Source organism: Drosophila bipectinata, chromosome 3R (assembly GCF_030179905.1).
Source record: "Drosophila bipectinata strain 14024-0381.07 chromosome 3R, DbipHiC1v2, whole genome shotgun sequence".
NCBI classification, from domain to species: Eukaryota; Metazoa; Arthropoda; class Insecta; order Diptera; family Drosophilidae; genus Drosophila; species Drosophila bipectinata.
In genome coordinates, this window is record NC_091739.1 from 14,807,887 (window position 1) to 14,826,463 (window position 18,577).

Here is an 18,577-nt window from a genome sequence, read left to right on the forward strand (position 1 = left end):
ACTGGCTGCTCCTGCTTCTGGCTCTGGTTCGGGTTCTGGTTCTGCTATTGCTCCGGCTTCTGGGTGGTTTGGGTGGGGGATCGGGTGGTGGGTTTGTCGTGGGTGGGTGGTGTCTGTGGGGGCGGTGCTGCAGTTGGTTCTGCGCTGGAATTAGCACGTTAAATCAGACGCTCGCTGTACCATATTCAGAAATCCGTATTGTTTGTCCCGCCATCGCCTGCCTCGGCGCCCTCGCCGGCCACGCCCACCTCACCGACACTGGGCGGCAGGGCCAGGGATAATGGCGGGGCGGCCGAGCCGGCCACCATCATGGTGGGTTCCGTGTTCCGACGTTTCATTTTCAGCTTGTTCTTTTTCAACATGGTGGCCTGAATCGGGTAATTTTCAATTCAATATGTTTATAATTTTTGTTGGTTTGTTTTTGCAGAAGGAGATATAGGTTGGGAGATAGTTTAAAATTTCAAAACGGAAATCAAGCATCCGGTGCATTAATGAGTAAAAATATTCATTTATCATAGAGTCAAGATCGGATATGTTTGGATCGGTTCGTAAGGGTTTCGTGTTAGTTTTTTGTGTATTTATATATATTTCGTTAGGAAGGAGAAAAAAGAGAGAGTAAAGAACAGAGAGAGTTAATGTAAAGGAAATTAATTTCGATTGCCTTAGATTAGAGTTGTAGTTCAAAAGCTAGATTCGCAAAAAACTGGCTGACAAATCAGGCAAAATGCAACGGAACTCAATTAACTAAATGGTTTTTCGGTTATACATATTTCGATACTGCATGATGGTTTACGAAAGCATTGCATTGGTTAAGAAAATTAAGAAAACAAATAATTAAATTCGAAGAATTATGGCATTGCATTTGCGCTCTTTCCAATCAAAATCAAAGAAACTAGAAGAATCCAAAGTAAAAACGAAAATTGTAGACATCTTCTAGGCGCTCGGCTTGCTGTGGTGTATTGGTGTGTGGGTGTGGCGTGTTTCAGTGTATGGGTGTGGTGGATTTAGTTAGCTAGTTCAAGATCAATAGCGGTGGTCACAGTTCTTCTTGTGCAGTGGGTGGTTTCTGGTTGGTGGTTTTGGTTGTGTTCTCGCTGTGGGTGGTTCTAAGTACGTATTTAGAGCTTGACAGCACCAACTTTTATTTACATCTATTTTTCAACTTTTAATTTTTTCACATTACTATTTTTGCTATTTGGCTTTCTAGGCTTTGGAAGAAGGATCTCTGTTTGTAGCTTGGCTTTTGCCAATTTCTGGATGCCTCATCCCTGATTCTTCGCGGCTATTCTTATCTGTTATCGGTTATTGGTTATATTTTTTTTGGTTTTAGTGGAGTTACTCTGTTATTTTCTATCTGGTTTTTTTTTAAATTTTTTTTTAGTTTTTTTTTTTTAGGGGAATAAACAGGAGAACCAATATCGTAGGCCAAAGGCCAAGCTCTAGGTGCTGCCAAAACCAGAGGGCAGCGCCAAGGATGACTCCTTCTCCCCATTCTCGGCCAGCTGCTGTTGCTGCGACTGTTGCTGCTGCTGCTGCTGTTGTTGTTGCTGCTGTTGCAGCTGTTGCAGTTGCTGCTGGGACTGCGACTGCGATTGGGACTGCGGGGAGCTTTGCTGTTGCTGTTGCACCACCGACAGACTCAAGACCGCCGGCGAGATATGCGGCTCGGTGAGGCGGCGCTTACTCTTCGTTTTCTTCAGCATGGTGGCCTGGATGTAGCATAAAACACACACATTGTCAAATCCGACAAAAACATACACTCGCACGCACACTCACACACATTAAACAGAGAGAACACTACAAAGTTTATGGTTTTTTTTATTTTCTGATTACATAATGTTTTTGAATTACTTTGATTTTGGTTTTTAGCTGCCATCTCCACAATCAACAAACAAAAAATGCACAAAAATACGTGGCTGGACTGGGTGGATATTTTACATGGTTAGGGTTAGGAGGTTAGCGGCTAGTGCCCTGGGGGTTTTCCGGGTTGGTGTGTGCTCTATTAATTACGACATATCGGGCGGGAGTTATACCAAAGGACAAATTACAAACTTAACATACATAACTCGCATATCCAACACACACGCACTGGATGGTAATCGGTGGCAATTAGTCCCTTTAATTTCATTTAGGATTCTCTTTAAATTATCTGAATTAATTTAGAATCGCCATTTTTTAACCAACCGATCGCCATTCTGTTTTTTTGTTTGTCAAAATATTACACTAAACAAACAAATCATACGCATTCCTAGTGTCGTGTCCTTATAAACATATGTGGTAGTAGCTCCCAAGAACACGGCTTAGAACTTTATTCAAACTGTCAAGTATTTTCTCTTTTTTTTTTTAACAAAATTAAGTGTAATTAATAATAGTTTTTTTTTTTGGAATTTTAAATTGAAAAACAAAAAGTTTGAAACAAAAGGTGCGCTTGTATGAGCTGAATTAGTATGTTTTAAAGTTTGAATGTTAACTATTTAGAATTAAAGCAGAAATAGCTCGTAATTAAAGAAGCAGGCATGCCTTGGAAAATAAACATAAAAGGACTCATGCAAGGCAAAGGCAACGGCGATGGCAAAATCCGAACAGGATCACTTACCTTGAGGGCCGATTTCAGAACGACCACATCTCCAGGACTCTGGATCCAAGGCTCACCATCCACCTGAACGGGCATGTCGGTGTTCAGGTGTATCTTAATATGACCACCCTACATAGGATAAAAAATCATAAATGTATAAAAATGATGAGAAAAGGCCCATCTTCTTCCTTACCTGAGCTATGCGCATGGCCGTACGGATTCCGGATTGAATTTGACCCAAGTGGACAACACCAGTAACGCCCACCACCTCCAGCATGCCATCGTAGTGGTTGGGCGTGGTGAAGTGGTCATCCTTGTCAGGACCCCAGGGATTAGCTCCGCTGCCCCAGCTGCCAAAAGAGGTTGAGTCTTTGTTTGGCAATATATATGAGAAGGGAAACTCACCTTAGAATATTCAAGATAATAATGCCATCGACAGGGGGCAGATCCACAATCTTGCCATCGACCTCCAGGCGGAGCTCCTTGTGCAGATCCTTAACCGCCTTGCGGCCGACGATCTTGCGCAGCCCCATCTTCACATAGTATCCCTTGTTGCGCAGCCGGGAGTTGAACTGGTTCGGATTCTCCTCGCGGGCATTGTGGAAGTCCAGACAGAGATCCGCATCGATGCCGATGCCAAAGTAGTTGTTCATCACGAAGATCTGCGAGTTGTCCTCGTTTTGGGCTCCACCTGGACAGGGACACCGAGGCAAACGTAAGTCTCTGTTAAGTTTTGGTCTCCCTTGGAGTCGACACACATTATTGACACCAAACAACAAATGACAACATCGAGTTGGACATATACTATAATGAGCTAAGGTTTACCCGACATTTCGGAGTCGTCTCTGAGAGCCTGGACTTTGTGGGATGATACTTTACCTGATTTGGCATGCAGGTGCCCTCGAATGGTTTCTATACACATCGAAACTAAACAGCATTTTTCATCAGATACCAAACTATGATTGGGATTATCTATGTGGGAGTAGTGGGTTTCTATTGTGGATCGATTTTAAATGGCCTGAAAAAACACGTATAACTGAGAACTGTTTAGATTCCCAGTTATAGGTTTCAGGCCAAATAAAAGATCTCTTTCTTAATCGTTTAATTTTGCTTGGGATTTGGTGAAAGACCAGCGAATTTTTACAGCCGGATTGGGTGGTTTTTTTTTTATGGCCAAAAGCACGGAGTTTAATTACAACATGGAAGGTCTGAGGACTGGAAGTGGATCTCTGGAGGACCGGGGGGTTAGACACACTGGACACTGGGTTTACGATTATAACGTAGGGTAACGTAGAGAAAGAACACACGAACGAAGTTTTGAAAACACCAAATGACCTGATATATCACTCGATGTCAGAGCCGGTAATTGATGATGCTGATTGGTTTGTTGCGATTGCGATTGCGATAGGTGTGCTTGGTGTGCCTTCTTCTTCTTACCGGTTGTTTGCGAGGGCGCCTTCATGGCCGGCTCCTCGGGCTTGTCCTCCGGATGGAAGACAACCGTCCAGCGGTCCAGGCGAATCTCCTCGGCCTCGATAACATCGCGCAGCAGATTCAGGGGATCCTCGCCGCCGGTATAGCCGGAGCCCCAGCACAAAACGCGAGCCAAGTCGTTACCTAAAGAAGGAGTCGGATATGTTTAGTATTCTATATCTTCACAAGAGTTTATATCCTTAATAATGAAGACAGGATACATACCTGTTCCCAAAGGAACTATGGCGCAAGGTGGACTCGAGCACTCAGAGTCCTGCCCCACATTGTCGAGGCATTGCAGCACCCATCCGATGGTTCCATCGCCTCCACAAACCAGGATCTTATAGTTGGTTATCTGCCGGAACACGTACAAACTAAAACCAAAAGAAGAAGGGTCAAGTCAAAGTTATAGAAAAGCCGCACAAGTAGCTTACCCTGGTAGAGGACCACCGTTGTCCAGATCGAAGACTTGATACGGGTTCAATAGCTTTCTGAAGCTGGAGATGAGCTCCAGGCCCTGGCAGCCGCCGGACTTGACGTTGACAAAGACCAGCAGTGGCCGGACATCGGAGGGCACCATGCTGGGCTCGATGTTCGGCAGGAGCAGGACCAGCAGTTTCTTGTCCTCGATGATCGTCTCGCGAAGATTGTAAAAGGCGCGAACCTGCAAGATAAGCTCCAGGATTGGCAAGGATCTCAAAGGGGTTTCCAAGATAAAGAAAACCTACCGCCTTTTGGGAGTCTTCGAAGGTGAGCACCACCGAACCGTACTCGTAGTAGATGGGTCCAATGCTGGTGAACTTGTTCTCGTCGGTCACATACTTGTTGAGGATCTGCTCGTAGTTGCGCTGCGAGAGACCTGTGGGTAGATTACCCACGAATAGCGCGATGTTGGGGCCGTGCGGATCCTGCTTGTGCTGCATGTAGAAGCGCATCAGCTCCATTTGGCGAATCGAGTCCTTGCCCAACTGCTTCATAATATCCCAGGGTCGCTCATTCCACGACAGGATGCGCTCAGTGACACCACGATCGAGTAGTACCTCCGAACACCTTAAAGACCAATTTTTTAGTCAAAGCCATAAGTGCTCAACTCTTTGGGAATCTCACCTGTAGTCCTGTATCTGGTTATCCTGCAGCCCAAACTTGTCCAGGGCATCGCGTATCAAATCCTTAATAACTGTGCTATTATCTACAGGAACACTGACATAGGGATCCTCCAGCATCGAGCACTGCAGCTTGCCGGGATAGACGCGGACATGGCCACGATCGCGATCGTGGAACCGCAGGTACATAGCCGGTCTTTTGCCCTCCAGGTGCGTCAGATTGAGCACGGGCGTGGGGTCCAGTAGGGGAGCGTCCTCCATGCCGGCGGGGGCGTACAAGTCGGTCAGATAGAAGGCCTGCGGGTCGCGGGTGATGTGGAATGCCCGCAGGGCGGTGGTCAACAGCTGCTCCAGCGTGTATGTGCGTTGTACGATGATCACTCGGTACTGCTGGCGTCGGAATGAGTTGTTGCCATCAAAGACCTTGATCATCTCTGTGAATATTCATAGATATCCAGTTTAAGGATTAAGAAGGAGAAATATATTTCAGCCACTCTTACCTATATCCTTTTCCTCGCGCTCTTTTTCCTTCTTTTCGCGATCCTTCTCCGACTTGTCCGACTTGTGGCCGGCGGAATCGGGTCTGTAGTGGCCAGTGGAGCCACCTCCAGCTGATCCCCCAGCAGCGGACGAGCCACCTGCTCCCCCAGACCCACCACCGGTGCCTCCGCTTGTGCCACCACCTCCGCTACTCGGCCCATGACCCGACTCGGTTTTGCTGGCCGATTCCTCGTCCTTGAAGCGCGGTGTGTCGCCGCTGCTGAACTCCTCGGATATGCTCCGTGCTGTTGGAATCACAAGAGATTCATTCAGTATTTGATCTCAAGAAGGGTGCAACACGAAATCTTTTATTAGCAGCAGAAGCAGTTAGACACTTGGAGGCACTCGAAAAAGTTATCCAATTCATTTGGGGTTTTGAAGCAAAGCTTTGAACCTTTGACCCTAAGAGGGTGCTGGTACTTTTTCGATTGCTGGGCATGCGGGTGTGGTGGGTTAATGATAAGTGATTTGCAATGTGGGGTGCGGAATGGTGCCTGGTGGATGATTAGTGGTTCGATGGTTAGCGATTAGTGGGTGGGTGGGTGGTTGGCTTGGCTTGGCTTGATTGGCTCAAACGAAAAACCAGAAAACGGAACAGAAACCGAAACCAAAAACAAAGTTGTTAGCGCAAAATAAGGACCATGAAACCGAAATCGATTCCCCCAATTTGTTCTTAATTCTAATTTTTATCTGTTAGCAGGACAAAAAGGACAAAAGAGTCTAAAAGGAAAAAATAAGAGAGAGGAACGGTTGGCTAATCACCTCTGCGCTTCTGGTAGCGCGGCTTGCGCCAGCCAACGGAGAGACCCTGCCGCACATGGCGGAGCAGCCGGCCCAGGACATGGCCATCGCTGGCGTCACTGGCCCGCGACCGGCTGCTGGCCCCCCCGTCGCTGATGTCCCCGGCAAAGGCGGCCAGGTCGTCGCTGGCTCCGCCGATCGGCCGGTCGTCCAGATAGAGATCGTCGAAGCCGACATCGTCGTCCACATCCGTGGCGTCCAGGCGGCGCGCCAACATGTGATAGTTGTCGTCGTACGGCTGGTAGTTGCCATCCTCGTCCTGGATGGTGATCTCGATATTCTGCGACAGCCGGTCCAGGCTGTAGTTGCTTTTGCCGCCCGGCGCCGTCGAGGCGTTCTTGGGCGATCTCTTCGAGCGGCGCCGCTGGAAAAGTCCACGTCCGTACTTCTTGTAACGGGAGATTGCCGTCATGCCGGCCGATTCCTGGAACGATTTGCTCCTGCCCACCGGCGAGAGTTGCAGCAGAGTGGCTGGCACGGATGGTGAGGCGGAGGAGCAGTCGCTGGAGTTGGAATTCGAGAGGGGGGAGCTGAGAGAGCCCCCTTTGCCCTGGGCCTTGTGCATGTGGCTCATGGGCTTGGGCTTGGGCTTGGCGTGGCCCAGAGCCCCAGTCTTGGGTTGCTGGCGTCCTCCCTGGACGCTCAAGGCGAGTCCGGACTTTCCCGGGGCAGTGGTGGTGGCAAGGGGATGTGGTGGCGCCCCGCCTCCAGGGGCATTGGAGGCGTGGCTGTTATTACTACTATTATAGCTAAGGTTGCTGATCAGATTCATGCTGCTGTCGAGGTCGTCGGTGTTGGTCAGCTCGCCGCCCGTGTCCGAGGTCTCGTAGCAGCTCTCCCGCGGCGCAGTCTCTCCCTCGCCCTCTGCGTCCGCCTCGGCATCGCCGTGGTAGTCCGTTTCGCTGACATCCCGCGGCTGCCGGGAGCGCAACGAACGCCGCCGCAACGCCACATCGCAGTGGTCGTAGTCGTCGCTGAGATCGCCACCGCTTATATCACAGACTCCGCCATCCACGTCGTCCTCGTCTTCGCTGGGCGAGATGCCTCCCCCGTCGGAGCCCCTCTTACGTCGCCGCTTCCCCTGGCCCAGTTTCCGGAAGATGCTCGTGTAAAGCAAGTGCAGCGAGGAGTTGGCAGATGGGGACTTTGGCAGGGCGCCCAACATCACATTCGATGTGGAGGTGGTCAGCTGCAGGGCACTGTCGTGCTCCGTGATCTCCTCCTCCGGCTCCTCTCCTTCCTGCTGGTCCTGCTCCTGGTCCGGGTCCTGCTCCGCATCGTTGCTCGTCTCGCCGACTGTCAGCGAGGAGGGAGTGGGCGAGTGGCAGAGCGAGATGGAGCCGCAAGAGGTGGGCGTGGGCGGCGTGGAAAGGAGAAAATGTTGTTTCGATTGCTCGCGTCGCTGCCTGTGGAGCTCGAGCAGCTCCTTCAGGTCCAGCGCCCCACCAGCTGGCACTCCGGATCCGGCACTCAAATCCGGACTGGCTGCCGGGCCGGGCCCATTACACACACACATAGACATAATCGAACCGAAAATGGAAATTCACGCATATAAACGCAAAAAAGAGAGAAAAGAAAAGAAAAGAAAAGAACGAATAAACACAAAAAATAAATCAAAAATCAAAAGAGTTGAGGGAAAAAATGTAAAAGGAAAATCGTGTGGAAACCTCATCGATTTCAAAGGATGGGTATGGTGTGAGAAGTAGTTGTCTGCCATGATCTGAATGAGCTGGATGAGCTGGAGCGATGTGAGATTGGCTGATCATTGGAGTTTTGTTTTTTTAATATTTTTTTTCGAATTGGAATGTGTGTGCACACAACACAACATCAAGAGCAACTTTTTGGGGTATGGGTGAGTAACGGTATATCGCTATATAGAGGGTGAACTGCACCGGCTACCCCTGAGGAGAAGAACCATCTATACTTGGCTCCTGTCCAACAGAAGATAGCTCGGCTCATTAGGATATTTGCTTTATTAATCGATTGGATCGGGATAATAAGTGGGAGATCCGGGAAGTACTAGCAAGGTACTTACGACACGAGTAGTCACGCACGAGCGTCGTCTTCGACTTGACCTGGACGCCGATGATGGCCTCGATGGGCACCTCGGTGCGCGGGATCGAGACTGAGTGCGGAGGTAAGTAGATAGGTTGTAGAATACCAAAATTACATTCGGTTGGCAGGTACACGCGACATCCGGCATGGGTCGTCATGCCACACCACTCGCAGCGATAGCCTAAAGGACAAGTCACATCCATAGTTAGTATCCTTTCAGATGAGATTTAAGCCAATGATCCTTACCAGTGAGACATTCCGAGGACCAACAGGTTTTCTTGCAGTAGGCGCATTTGGACGTTGATGGAAGATTGCCCTCTCGCCAGTGGTGCTATATAGGAATGGATATATAAGTGATCTTGTGGCACTACTATGATAGACCAACTCCAACTCACCTGGTGCTTCACATTAAGCAACTCCTTGCCGGGCACATATGTGGCATTCTCGGTGCAATCGGGCACGGCAAAATCTTGGCACTCAATATGCGCGAAATATTCGCAGACTGTGGAATTCGAAATGAAATATATATTAAAGACTGATGGTAAGAGTTACATTTTGTGGATAGTTTTCACAATTATGCTCTCCCTTATTCAAACAAAGGATCGTTGTGACTGACACGAATCCTGACGGCTATGGGACACAGGGTGGGGCACTCACTCACACTGTCACTTACCTAAACAATGCACCGCTGGCGTTTCATCCAATCGCTTACGGCAAACTGTGCAGAATTTTCTCTTGTGATGAGTTGGCTCGGACCAACAATGGGCAACGGGATTCTGTACGGAATGACACATGACAGTTATATTCATTCCCCAAGCGAGGGTGTGTCAGAGTCCTCTGGTTACATACCTTTATAATGCATGGAGCGATGCCGGAACAGGGCGTTACCACGCTGCTGACACATCGTTCGTGGATGATAAAGTTGCAAACTGCAAGCGGTGGAGAGAGATGTGGTTATAGGACATGTCGGCAAAAGTTCAGAAGTTATTTAAAAGCTTATCTAAATGGAACAGGCAGTTGTGCCAATACGTGTGTGAGATATAGCTCAATGGGAGCTGTCAATTGTTTTTTATACATTTTTTAAGGACTCTAAAATAATATTGCCTTTTAAATTGCTTAAATCGTAGTGTTATCCATAGCAAATAAAATATTACGTATACGCACCGTAGTACGTAGTTATTATAATGCAGTATATTAATCTAGTATTTGTTATGTATTTAGTATTTTGCAAGAGACTCGTTAAGTAGTCTCTGAGTCCCACGACACCACTGTACGTTAAATGGCCCTCTCCTTGGGCAACCGCAAAGTCACCGCGTCATTGGCAGCCTGCATGCCATTCATAGTTTCATAGTTGCCGAGTTCATGGACGACGGCGCATTCATTGAAGTTCCCCGCAGGGCACACAGAGACACACAGAGATGGTGGGGGCATGCAACGAGCTGAGTGGCCAACAAAGAGAATGGGCGGTGGGTGCGGTGGGTGGCCAGCCCCCAAGGCGATTGCTTAGCAACACTGGAAGCTGCCACTTTTCCCCCAAAAACAATGTCCACCTGCCCGAAAAGCCAAACCCAGATGCGAGGCATAAGTGCAGCACTTTCTCTGCAACACGACTGTGTATTTATAGTACTTATGTCTGTATGTTTGTTTTTTTGTGCAGCACCTCAACATAGATATCATAGTTCTATTTTTAGCCTGGCGTAAAAAATTCTATTCAAATGCGCGTGTCCGTATGTAAAATGCATAATTATCTCTTTGTTCGCATGTGTGTGTGTGTTGGTGTGTGTGTGCAAGGCAAGAAGAGGAAGCAGGAGCAGAAAACTAGGCCGCTGACCTGAGGCGCAACGCTGACGTCATGAATGAACTCGTGAATGTGCTTTAGATTTTTGTTGTATGGATGGGTATATTTTTTGGGTCGTTTTATAAATAAAACAGAAGACCACCATCAAGCAGTGCAACCAGAAGGAGGCGAACCAAGAATAAGAAGCAGACGGAGGACGAACGTGACGCTCGCTTTTCCATTGAAGTTGAAAGGCCAATCATAACTGGCGGTTGTCTCGCTCTAACTATAGCCATTTATATTAGCGTTGCTGTTGTTGTTGTTGTTGTTTTGGTGCACGTGCGGTGGAAAAAAAGGAGGGTGGCTGCAGAAGCAACAGCTGAGCAAGTATACGCCCTGTGGGTCAGCGGCTAAGATCTGTATTTGTTATGTACTTTTTCAGTTTGTTGCATGCCTGCATTATGTATACCAAAAAATTCAGTGTGTGCCCTCTCTCGCTCGCTCTCTCTCTCTCTGCCATTTCGCTTTCTCCTTTCACCGTTTGCGGTTCTCTTTTCTCTTTCTCTTTAGACGTAGATAAGCAGCGACGCCAACGCATGGGGAAATTTTTGAAATGAGTTTCTTTTGGCCATCCGTCGCTTAGTGTGTGTGCGTGTGTGTGTGTGTATGCGTGAGCTTGTAGGGGGAAATTTCATTTGAAAACTCAACACACTTTTACTTTTTCTTCGCTTTTGCTCGTTTTCCTTTCCTTGGCTAAAGCAATAAAAGCAAGAATAACAAAAGCGCGAGCAAGTGAGCGAGTGATGGAGTAGAAGAAGCACAAAGCCAAATTCAAACGAACACACACACACATGAATATAGAAAGGGGAAGGACGAAAAGGAAGCAAAAGCAAGTGGGGGGTTAGGGACAATTGAATACGCACAAGTTGACATGCGTAGTGCGTGAAGAGGAAGCACAATTAAAATTGATATTTGCCCAAGGAGAGTTATACAATTCAATTGAGGTGAAGCACCAGCATATACAGTTAACCACGAAGAAGCAGCAGCAAGCGAAGTGCCTTGAATTAAAAATAGCTGGAGAGGCTTAATAATAAATAAGCATACAGATAAACACAGTTGTGTGGCACATGTCCAATAAGGATTAAATCATCGAATCGAATAAGAAAGAATAGAATCTATGAATGCTCTTTTCATTTATGTAAATTATTATTCATTTATTATTCATTTAAGCTAGCTAGATTTTCTCTAATTTTTGTAAAAGAATTTTCCCATATTTCGCCAACAACGTCTTTATTTAAAATCTACATAAATATAATTGTATATTCAATTAAAAAAAAAGAATACCAAAAATTAAACAAAGGATGCCTTATTATTTGGGAAATTTTTCGATTGAATCGATTGACTTGCAACTTCAGCAGTGTCCTCTCTTTCCACCTTTCTTTCCATTTTTCTCCTTTCATCCATAGATATACTTTCTTTTAGGTTTAACCCGACTTAATAACGACTAAGAATATCAGTTTTAAAATACCTTTTATATTTTTAATCTATAGATCCCTTGTTTGGCTAAAAAACAATAAAACAGGAAACGAAATTGAATTAAATTATTAAAGGGAATACAATTTTCCTGTAAGCTATAACAGCAAAAAGTTTGCTCTATAAATATATTAGTATTTCCATTGTTTCCCAGGTAAAAATCGTTCTAAAGTGTGTTATTTTATCGCTTTGAAAAGTTTTCCTTTGTTGATGCTCCCGTTGTTCTCCGCTCACTTTGGTTATGAATGAATGGCATCGAAAACGAGGCATTTAACAAGGCAAGTCCCCCAACCATCAGATCTCCACCCCAACCCCAAAAGCAACCTCAAACCCCAACCTCAACACCGAACCCCACCCCAAGCCCCTATGCGTTAAACCCCATTCGGTTTTCGGTTCCGCTGGCGGCATCGTCATGTTCCATGGCGGCCATTGATGACGCACTTTTAGCCCTTCGCTGCTATCGGCAGGGGCACCACACTCGGATTCTGATTCGGATCGGTGGGGTGTTGTCGTGGGGTTGGGGATTGAGGAGGTAGTTCATGGGCATAGCTGCCGGCTTGCAGTACCCCTTAACCTTGCTCCCCCCTTGCCAACAGGTCATGCATCCAATTTGATTTAGGTGCGCACCTGCTGCTCTTGATTCTTGTTGCTGCTGCAATTGCAAGCTGCCCCCACCTCTGCCTCCGCCTCCCTTGGAAAACCAATTGAAAACTCGCCTGCGGCCTGTGGGCGTGGGGTGGGGTGGTCGTGGGTGGTAGCGTTTGCATGTTTGTCTATGTGTGAGAGTGCATTTCGCATTTGACCTACTTTCGAGAGTGGGAGAGCCAGCATAGCTCGGTTCGGTTTTAGATTCGGCTTCCGTTTCTGGTTCTGGTTGTGGGCAAGTACATGTGCCAGGGAGCTCGAACTGCAGCTACCAATCCAACTAGGGTCCAATTAAATATTCAACTCAATTATGACGTCTCTTTGGCGAGTACTCTTTAGCAACGCCTCTGGTTGCTCCATTTTCTGGTTCGGCCAACGCGGCGTATGCGTGATGAGCGTCCAAAGAGCGACGCCCTCGAGGGTATGCAACACATTTCGTACACATGCCTCGCCTGCACAGAATAATTTGCTATATACTGTGTCTATATGCATACTTAATATAAATATCGGATGTTTTGCCAGCAATTAACAGAGCGCCAAATGCACTGAAAATGTCAAATGCGAGCAAAACGAAAACAAGTCGAAATCATCTGGTCTGGTCAGCAGACGAAAAAAGCCATAAAGTTCATTGGTGCAATGCGAATGAGTGCCTTTAGACAGAATTTTCTGTTTCATTCAGAATACAATTTTAAATATCTTTCGAATTGGCCATAAAGACGATCAGAGGAACGAGACATGGATCGCTGGGAATACTCGGAACCACATCTATAGGTTTTTGAAATGCATGGATTTTTGGGGTTTAGAAAGATTTTCAAAGCAATACATTTTATATGATGATATTTTATTATTTCGTATGAAAGATCTATGCACCTTTCGTACTCCCAGCCCACTCAGTTCTGGTAGACATACTGCCTCTAAAATGTGTTAATAGTGCCAATGATGCTAATGGCGGTTCAGCTGGAAATCTGCGAGTCTGAGAATAAATGCGAAGTGGCCGAGGGGCGGGCACTTGCGGCAAAACTATAAACATAAAATGGCAAGCGCAATTCGCTATAATTATAATAATAGCAACAACACGATCCGCAAATCCCATGAACAAAATTGCAAAAATAAACAACCATGCCAGAGGCTACAGGAGGGAGGGGCGCCAAGGAAATACATCACGATCCGAGGCGCCTAACACGCTTCCCATTGGGAGAGTCAAAAATTCTAATTCTATTCCTTTTCGATCCGATTCAATTCGATTTGCTTCTGGACACGGATTTTCTTACATTTTGCTGCGCCAGTGATGTGCTCTGGTTTATAGATTTCCATGGCAATGGCATGTACATACGGATATATGCCACACTGAGCAAATCGGAGCTGTCGATGACGTCGTTGGCGTTCTGCCGCACAATTTGGAAAAGTTCAAACGCGCACACTTCTCGGCCACAAATAGCCCGATATATACACATGATGCTGCCCCAATTCAATACTACACTCAGTACTATACCGTATGTGAATGCTGCCCCTGCCTGTCAGAATCTATACAATCTATGGATGACCCATTGGTCATGTGGTATGAGGTTGAGACAGCCATTAAAAGAGCACTGTACAAAAATAAGTGAAGTTTGCTTTAGGAATTAGGAATTTTTCATTGGAAATGAGTAGAGTCTTTAACAATCCTTACTTTTCTTAACTTTTTTTTTAGAATTTAGCTAGATTTATTTAAACAAAACTATTATTTTTTAAGTATATTTCTCTATATTTATCCTTGTTTTTGTAATGTCTGTGCAAGTCTCTGTTTTTACAACCTCACCATCCGCATCATCAGCGGCCGCATTTCCATTCCAAGTTTATGGCAATTTAAAAATTGAAAAGTATTTTCAAAACTAGACGAAATGTATTTTTACAACTGCCACAGCCCCGGTCGTTAAAGATATTCGATGATTTGCGTGTTGCTTTTTCTCGCCTAAGTTTAGTGCTCATTAATTACAACTTATTTTTGTTACATGAAGCACCCATGCCCAATGTTGGAAAAAACAAAAATTTCGACAAGAGACTTAGTGTTGGAAAATGCATATATGTAGATCCTAGCTCAAATAATTAAGCTCACAAATAAAAAAAGGCTTTTAAGTACTCACCCTCGCAGATATATCCCTGCTGGATGAGGCCCCAGAGCAGATCCGAGCAGTGGTGACAGTATGTTGGCTTATGAAACGTCTTCTTTACGAATGAATGCCCACCATCCGCCATTTTGTTTGCCTGTGTCCGCTGCCCGCTCGCTCTCGCTCTCCCTGGCTTGCTTCCGTTTCCGCTCTATCCCACTGTCTCTCCTCCTTTGTTTCTCAGCTATCTGGTTTGCTTTTTTTGTTGCTTTTGTAGTTAAGGTTGCAGTTACTGTTGCAATATCGGCTTTCTTGGGCTATTTCGAAGTGGGAATCTGACGGCAAGTTGGCAACTTAGGCCGCTGCTGCCGGTGCGGCTGACGTCGACGCCGACGCCTGAGGCAGCGCTGCCGTACCGATCGAGGACGTGCGAGTGGCGTGGCCGTGGCAGGACGAAACTTTGATTCCGGTCAGCTTGGATAGCTCCTGCTTCTGCTGCTGCTTCTCCTGCTTTAGCTTCTTCTGGTGGTGTGGCTTTCCCGACTGCTTTTCCTGCTGCTGCTGCTGCTGATGCGAAATGGAAACGGAGTACGACGACGACGGCAAAAGTGGCGACGACGACGGCTGCATTTTCATCCATTGGTCAGGTGGCGGCTCCCTTATCCGGACATTTGCTTGCCGGGATCGGTTCGTTCAGAGACAGTAGTTCCTCGTTTGGTTATCATTTAGTTTGAATTGAATATTAGTTACAGGTTTCTATATACATATTGGCTATGTATCATATTTGTTTGGCTTTATTCATCTTTGCTTTGTTTCAACGTTTTTATTTAACTTTCTTTGGTGGTGAGTTTGTTGCTGTTTTCGGTTAAATATTTACAATTTTTAGGCGCTGCACTAAGAAAAAAAATTATTGATTACTTTTCATTTCACAGACTTTTTATTTTTAATTATTTGTTTCATATTTATACGTTTATTTTCTGTATTTTGTATATAACATTTTTCACAGGCACACACGTAGGCACACTTTACTCGGCGGGAGGTCTTCACTTCACTCGGAAAATTCTCAAACAAACGGCAGCCAGCTTTTTTTTATAGTATTTTATGATATTTTTTCGAATATTAACACTTTTGGTGGCTTTCGGTTATTTGAAAGCGTTTCTGGTTCGCGCCTTCGCCCACCATCACTAGCGAGAGTCCTGATGCAACTGCGCACACTGCAACATGCTGGATGCAGAGCTTGAAATTTTATTTAACTTGAAAATAATGATACATCATTTAGAACATTTTTAAAAAATATATTAAATATTTAACAGCACCAGTTCGAAGCATGTTTTTCTTTAACTTTGCTCTCTACTTCTCTCGGCGCCTCGCTTTGCACGCCACCTCCCACTTTTCGTTGGATACGTAAGCGCCGCACCCCCCAAAAAACAGCAAATTCAAAAAAAAAGCGAAAACGTTTCCCGATAATAAAATCCACACGATGGAAAGAGAGAGCGAGAGTGTGTGTGTGTGTGTGTTTCGCTGGGAAAGCGAGTAGGAGAGAGAAAGCGCGCGTCATGCGTGGTGAGTTGGCTAAAAAAGTTCCCAGTATTTTTGGAGCACCATAAAAAAGTAGTAGACATCAATATAATAATAGAAGTGGCAAAAAATATGATATCAACAGCGTGTATCGCTGGAGAGGAGGGAAAACAGAAAGAGAAAGCCAGACAGGTAAGAGAAAGGGAGTAAAAAAACCATGAACTGCAGTGGGAATTTTCCTTTTTTTTTTTTTTAATTCAGAATTCCATTAATTTCCATAGTCGCGACGCCCTCAAGTATGCAACATGTTCTGTGATGAGCCAATTAACACCCCACATATCCACCGTGAATGAGATGGCGATGGCCAAGGACAATCCAGTCAAATATTATATCATAGAGGTCCTAATAATAGACGGAAACAAAGGTAACGACACTTGAAGTTTTCTGCTTGATGTCCATAAAGGACACACAAATCCTTGGTGTGTGTATACGAAAATTAATAGCTAAACTTTTGTGGAATTTGAATTTAAGAAGAAAGTTTAAAAAAAAAGGATTACATATGATTATTCATTGAAAACAGAGATTTTTCTGAAGACTATTTGGAGTGCCTACCGGAAGCTACTTTAGTTCTACAATCTAGCTTTGGATATACCTTTTCCGCCCTGCTTTCCAATAACCCACTACTAACAATCAAAGAACATAATGATTCCTAGGAGAAGGACCCTCCACTTCACTAAGCAAATGCAAACTTTGCGATAATGACTTTGAACTTAATAGGATTTGGCGAAACCAGTTTAAGGTGAAACCCCTTGGCAAGTATTTGAACTTGGACTTGGATAGAACTATTTTTTCGTACCGCAACTGTGTGAGGAGCCAGCCTGACGACGTGGAATGTCCCTATACCACGTCCCTAGCCCGTGGTGTCCTGTGTGTCCAAGTCCTGGCCACCAAGACCAGGCGTGCGACATGCGCACTCGTCATCTCACCACAATCACGTCCCTACTACACCGCACCTAGGATCCAACTCCACCACGGCGTAGCGGTTGAACGAAAAGTGGCCAAGTTTAAGGATAAATCACAACGAGCTACATTTTTTGCAACAAATGCCTGGCCAGGCCAGAAAGGGCGGTGGGGGGGTGGAGGTGTTGAAAAGTTTGCGGCTTTACTTTTCCAATCGGAGGGGAATTATTGTTTTGGCAAATTGGCCAGAACGAAAGAATAAAATGGAAATGGAAACGAAAATGGAAATTATGGATGCTAATGGGGGGCCCAGAGGCGAGAAGAAAATACAAGTGCCGAGCACTTATGGGGGAATATTTTTGTAGAGCTGGGAGACTGTGTGAGTGAGTGTGTGTGTATACACACACTCCAGAACTGTAGACACAGCAACGGTACGGTACTTCGCACCCACTGGGGCCATGGTGGCGCCCATACGAGCCACCCCCTCCTCTTCCAATCTAAATCCCATTCCCAGTGCCGAGACCCACTCCCACATTGCCGCCTCCTTAGCCCCCATCGCTCCTGGTGTTCGACCCCCTCTGCAAATGCTGCGCGCTTCGCTCTTTTCGGGCCGCATGAGCAAATCGCAATAGATAGAGAATTTTTTTCTTGCTGGCGCGGCTTGATTCCTTGCCACACACACACACACACACACACTAACACCCACTGACATGCACAAACACCATCACACTCATACAATCGTGCATCTTGTGTGGCCTTGTCTTTGGCTTTTTCATTGCTAATCACTCAAAAGAGGCCATAATTATGCTAAAGTTGATGGCTCATCCGGAGCCTGGAAATTTTCAGCACTTGGCCACGGGACAGGCACATATGACAACGTAATTTTCACGCGCACACACACAGCCACAAGCTCGTCGCTCGTGGGAGCGAGAGAGAGAGAAAGCGAGAGGGAGACGCACACAGGGACACAGGAATTTTATGTACCATATATTTTTTTGAAGCTGCAAAATTTTGCACACTTAATTTTCACGAGCACTGGTGCTGCCGCTGCCTTTGCCGAGATTTTCACTTGATTTCGCTTTGCAATTTTCCACACATTTTCTTTTTTTGCCTTCGATGGCCTTTCCCCACACTTCAGACTTTTCACTCGGTGGTTCACTCGCTTTTCGAGCTGGTGGGGGAGGAGGAGGGACATTTGCAGATGGAAAATTTTCACCGCACAAGTTTCTTAAAGTTTTTCAGGTTTTCCATTTTTCAACCGAACACCGAATACACCGTGCACACCTTTCGCTGCGAGTGTGTTTGGTGTGTGTGTGAAAATTTTCCTGTGCTTGGATGTGGTGCCCTGTGAAAATGGCAGTGTCCCGTAATTGTAACCGTTACGTACGGAAGAGCACACCTAGCTGCTAGCTGCTGTGTGTGCTTGTGCTCCGCTTGAGTTGATGGGGCGCTCTGCCCCAAAATAGTATCGATATCTGTATCCCAAAAAAAAAAAACTGACGAATTTGTA

General features: G+C 46.0%; 1 protein-coding gene across 4 annotated transcripts; it reads right to left on the reverse strand.

Moving 5' to 3' along the window:
• Positions 1–1,309: 1,309 nt before the first annotated feature.
• On the reverse strand, positions 1,310–18,536 carry LOC108129508 (diacylglycerol kinase theta). Of its 4 annotated transcripts, none has more exons than XM_070280888.1 (18): positions 18,455–18,536; positions 14,626–15,483; positions 9,397–9,476; positions 9,221–9,323; positions 8,943–9,049; positions 8,794–8,878; positions 8,528–8,728; positions 6,454–7,788; positions 5,652–5,936; positions 5,156–5,585; positions 4,777–5,098; positions 4,483–4,712; positions 4,274–4,422; positions 3,911–4,192; positions 2,981–3,266; positions 2,769–2,925; positions 2,597–2,704; positions 1,310–1,709 (listed from the first exon to the last, which is right to left on the reverse strand). In XM_070280888.1, the coding sequence occupies exons 2-18, from the start codon at positions 14,735–14,737 to the stop codon at positions 1,440–1,442; spliced, it is 4,542 nt and encodes a 1,513-aa protein (XP_070136989.1). In that variant the 5' UTR covers positions 14,738–15,483; positions 18,455–18,536; the 3' UTR covers positions 1,310–1,439. The 4 variants fall into 4 exon arrangements, with proteins under 4 accessions (XP_070136989.1, XP_017102989.2, XP_017102993.2 ...); XM_017247500.3 differs by having other exon boundaries at positions 6,454–7,977; XM_017247504.3 differs by lacking the exon at positions 6,454–7,788 and having other exon boundaries at positions 18,455–18,533.
• Between the last annotated feature and the right edge of the window lie 41 nt (positions 18,537–18,577).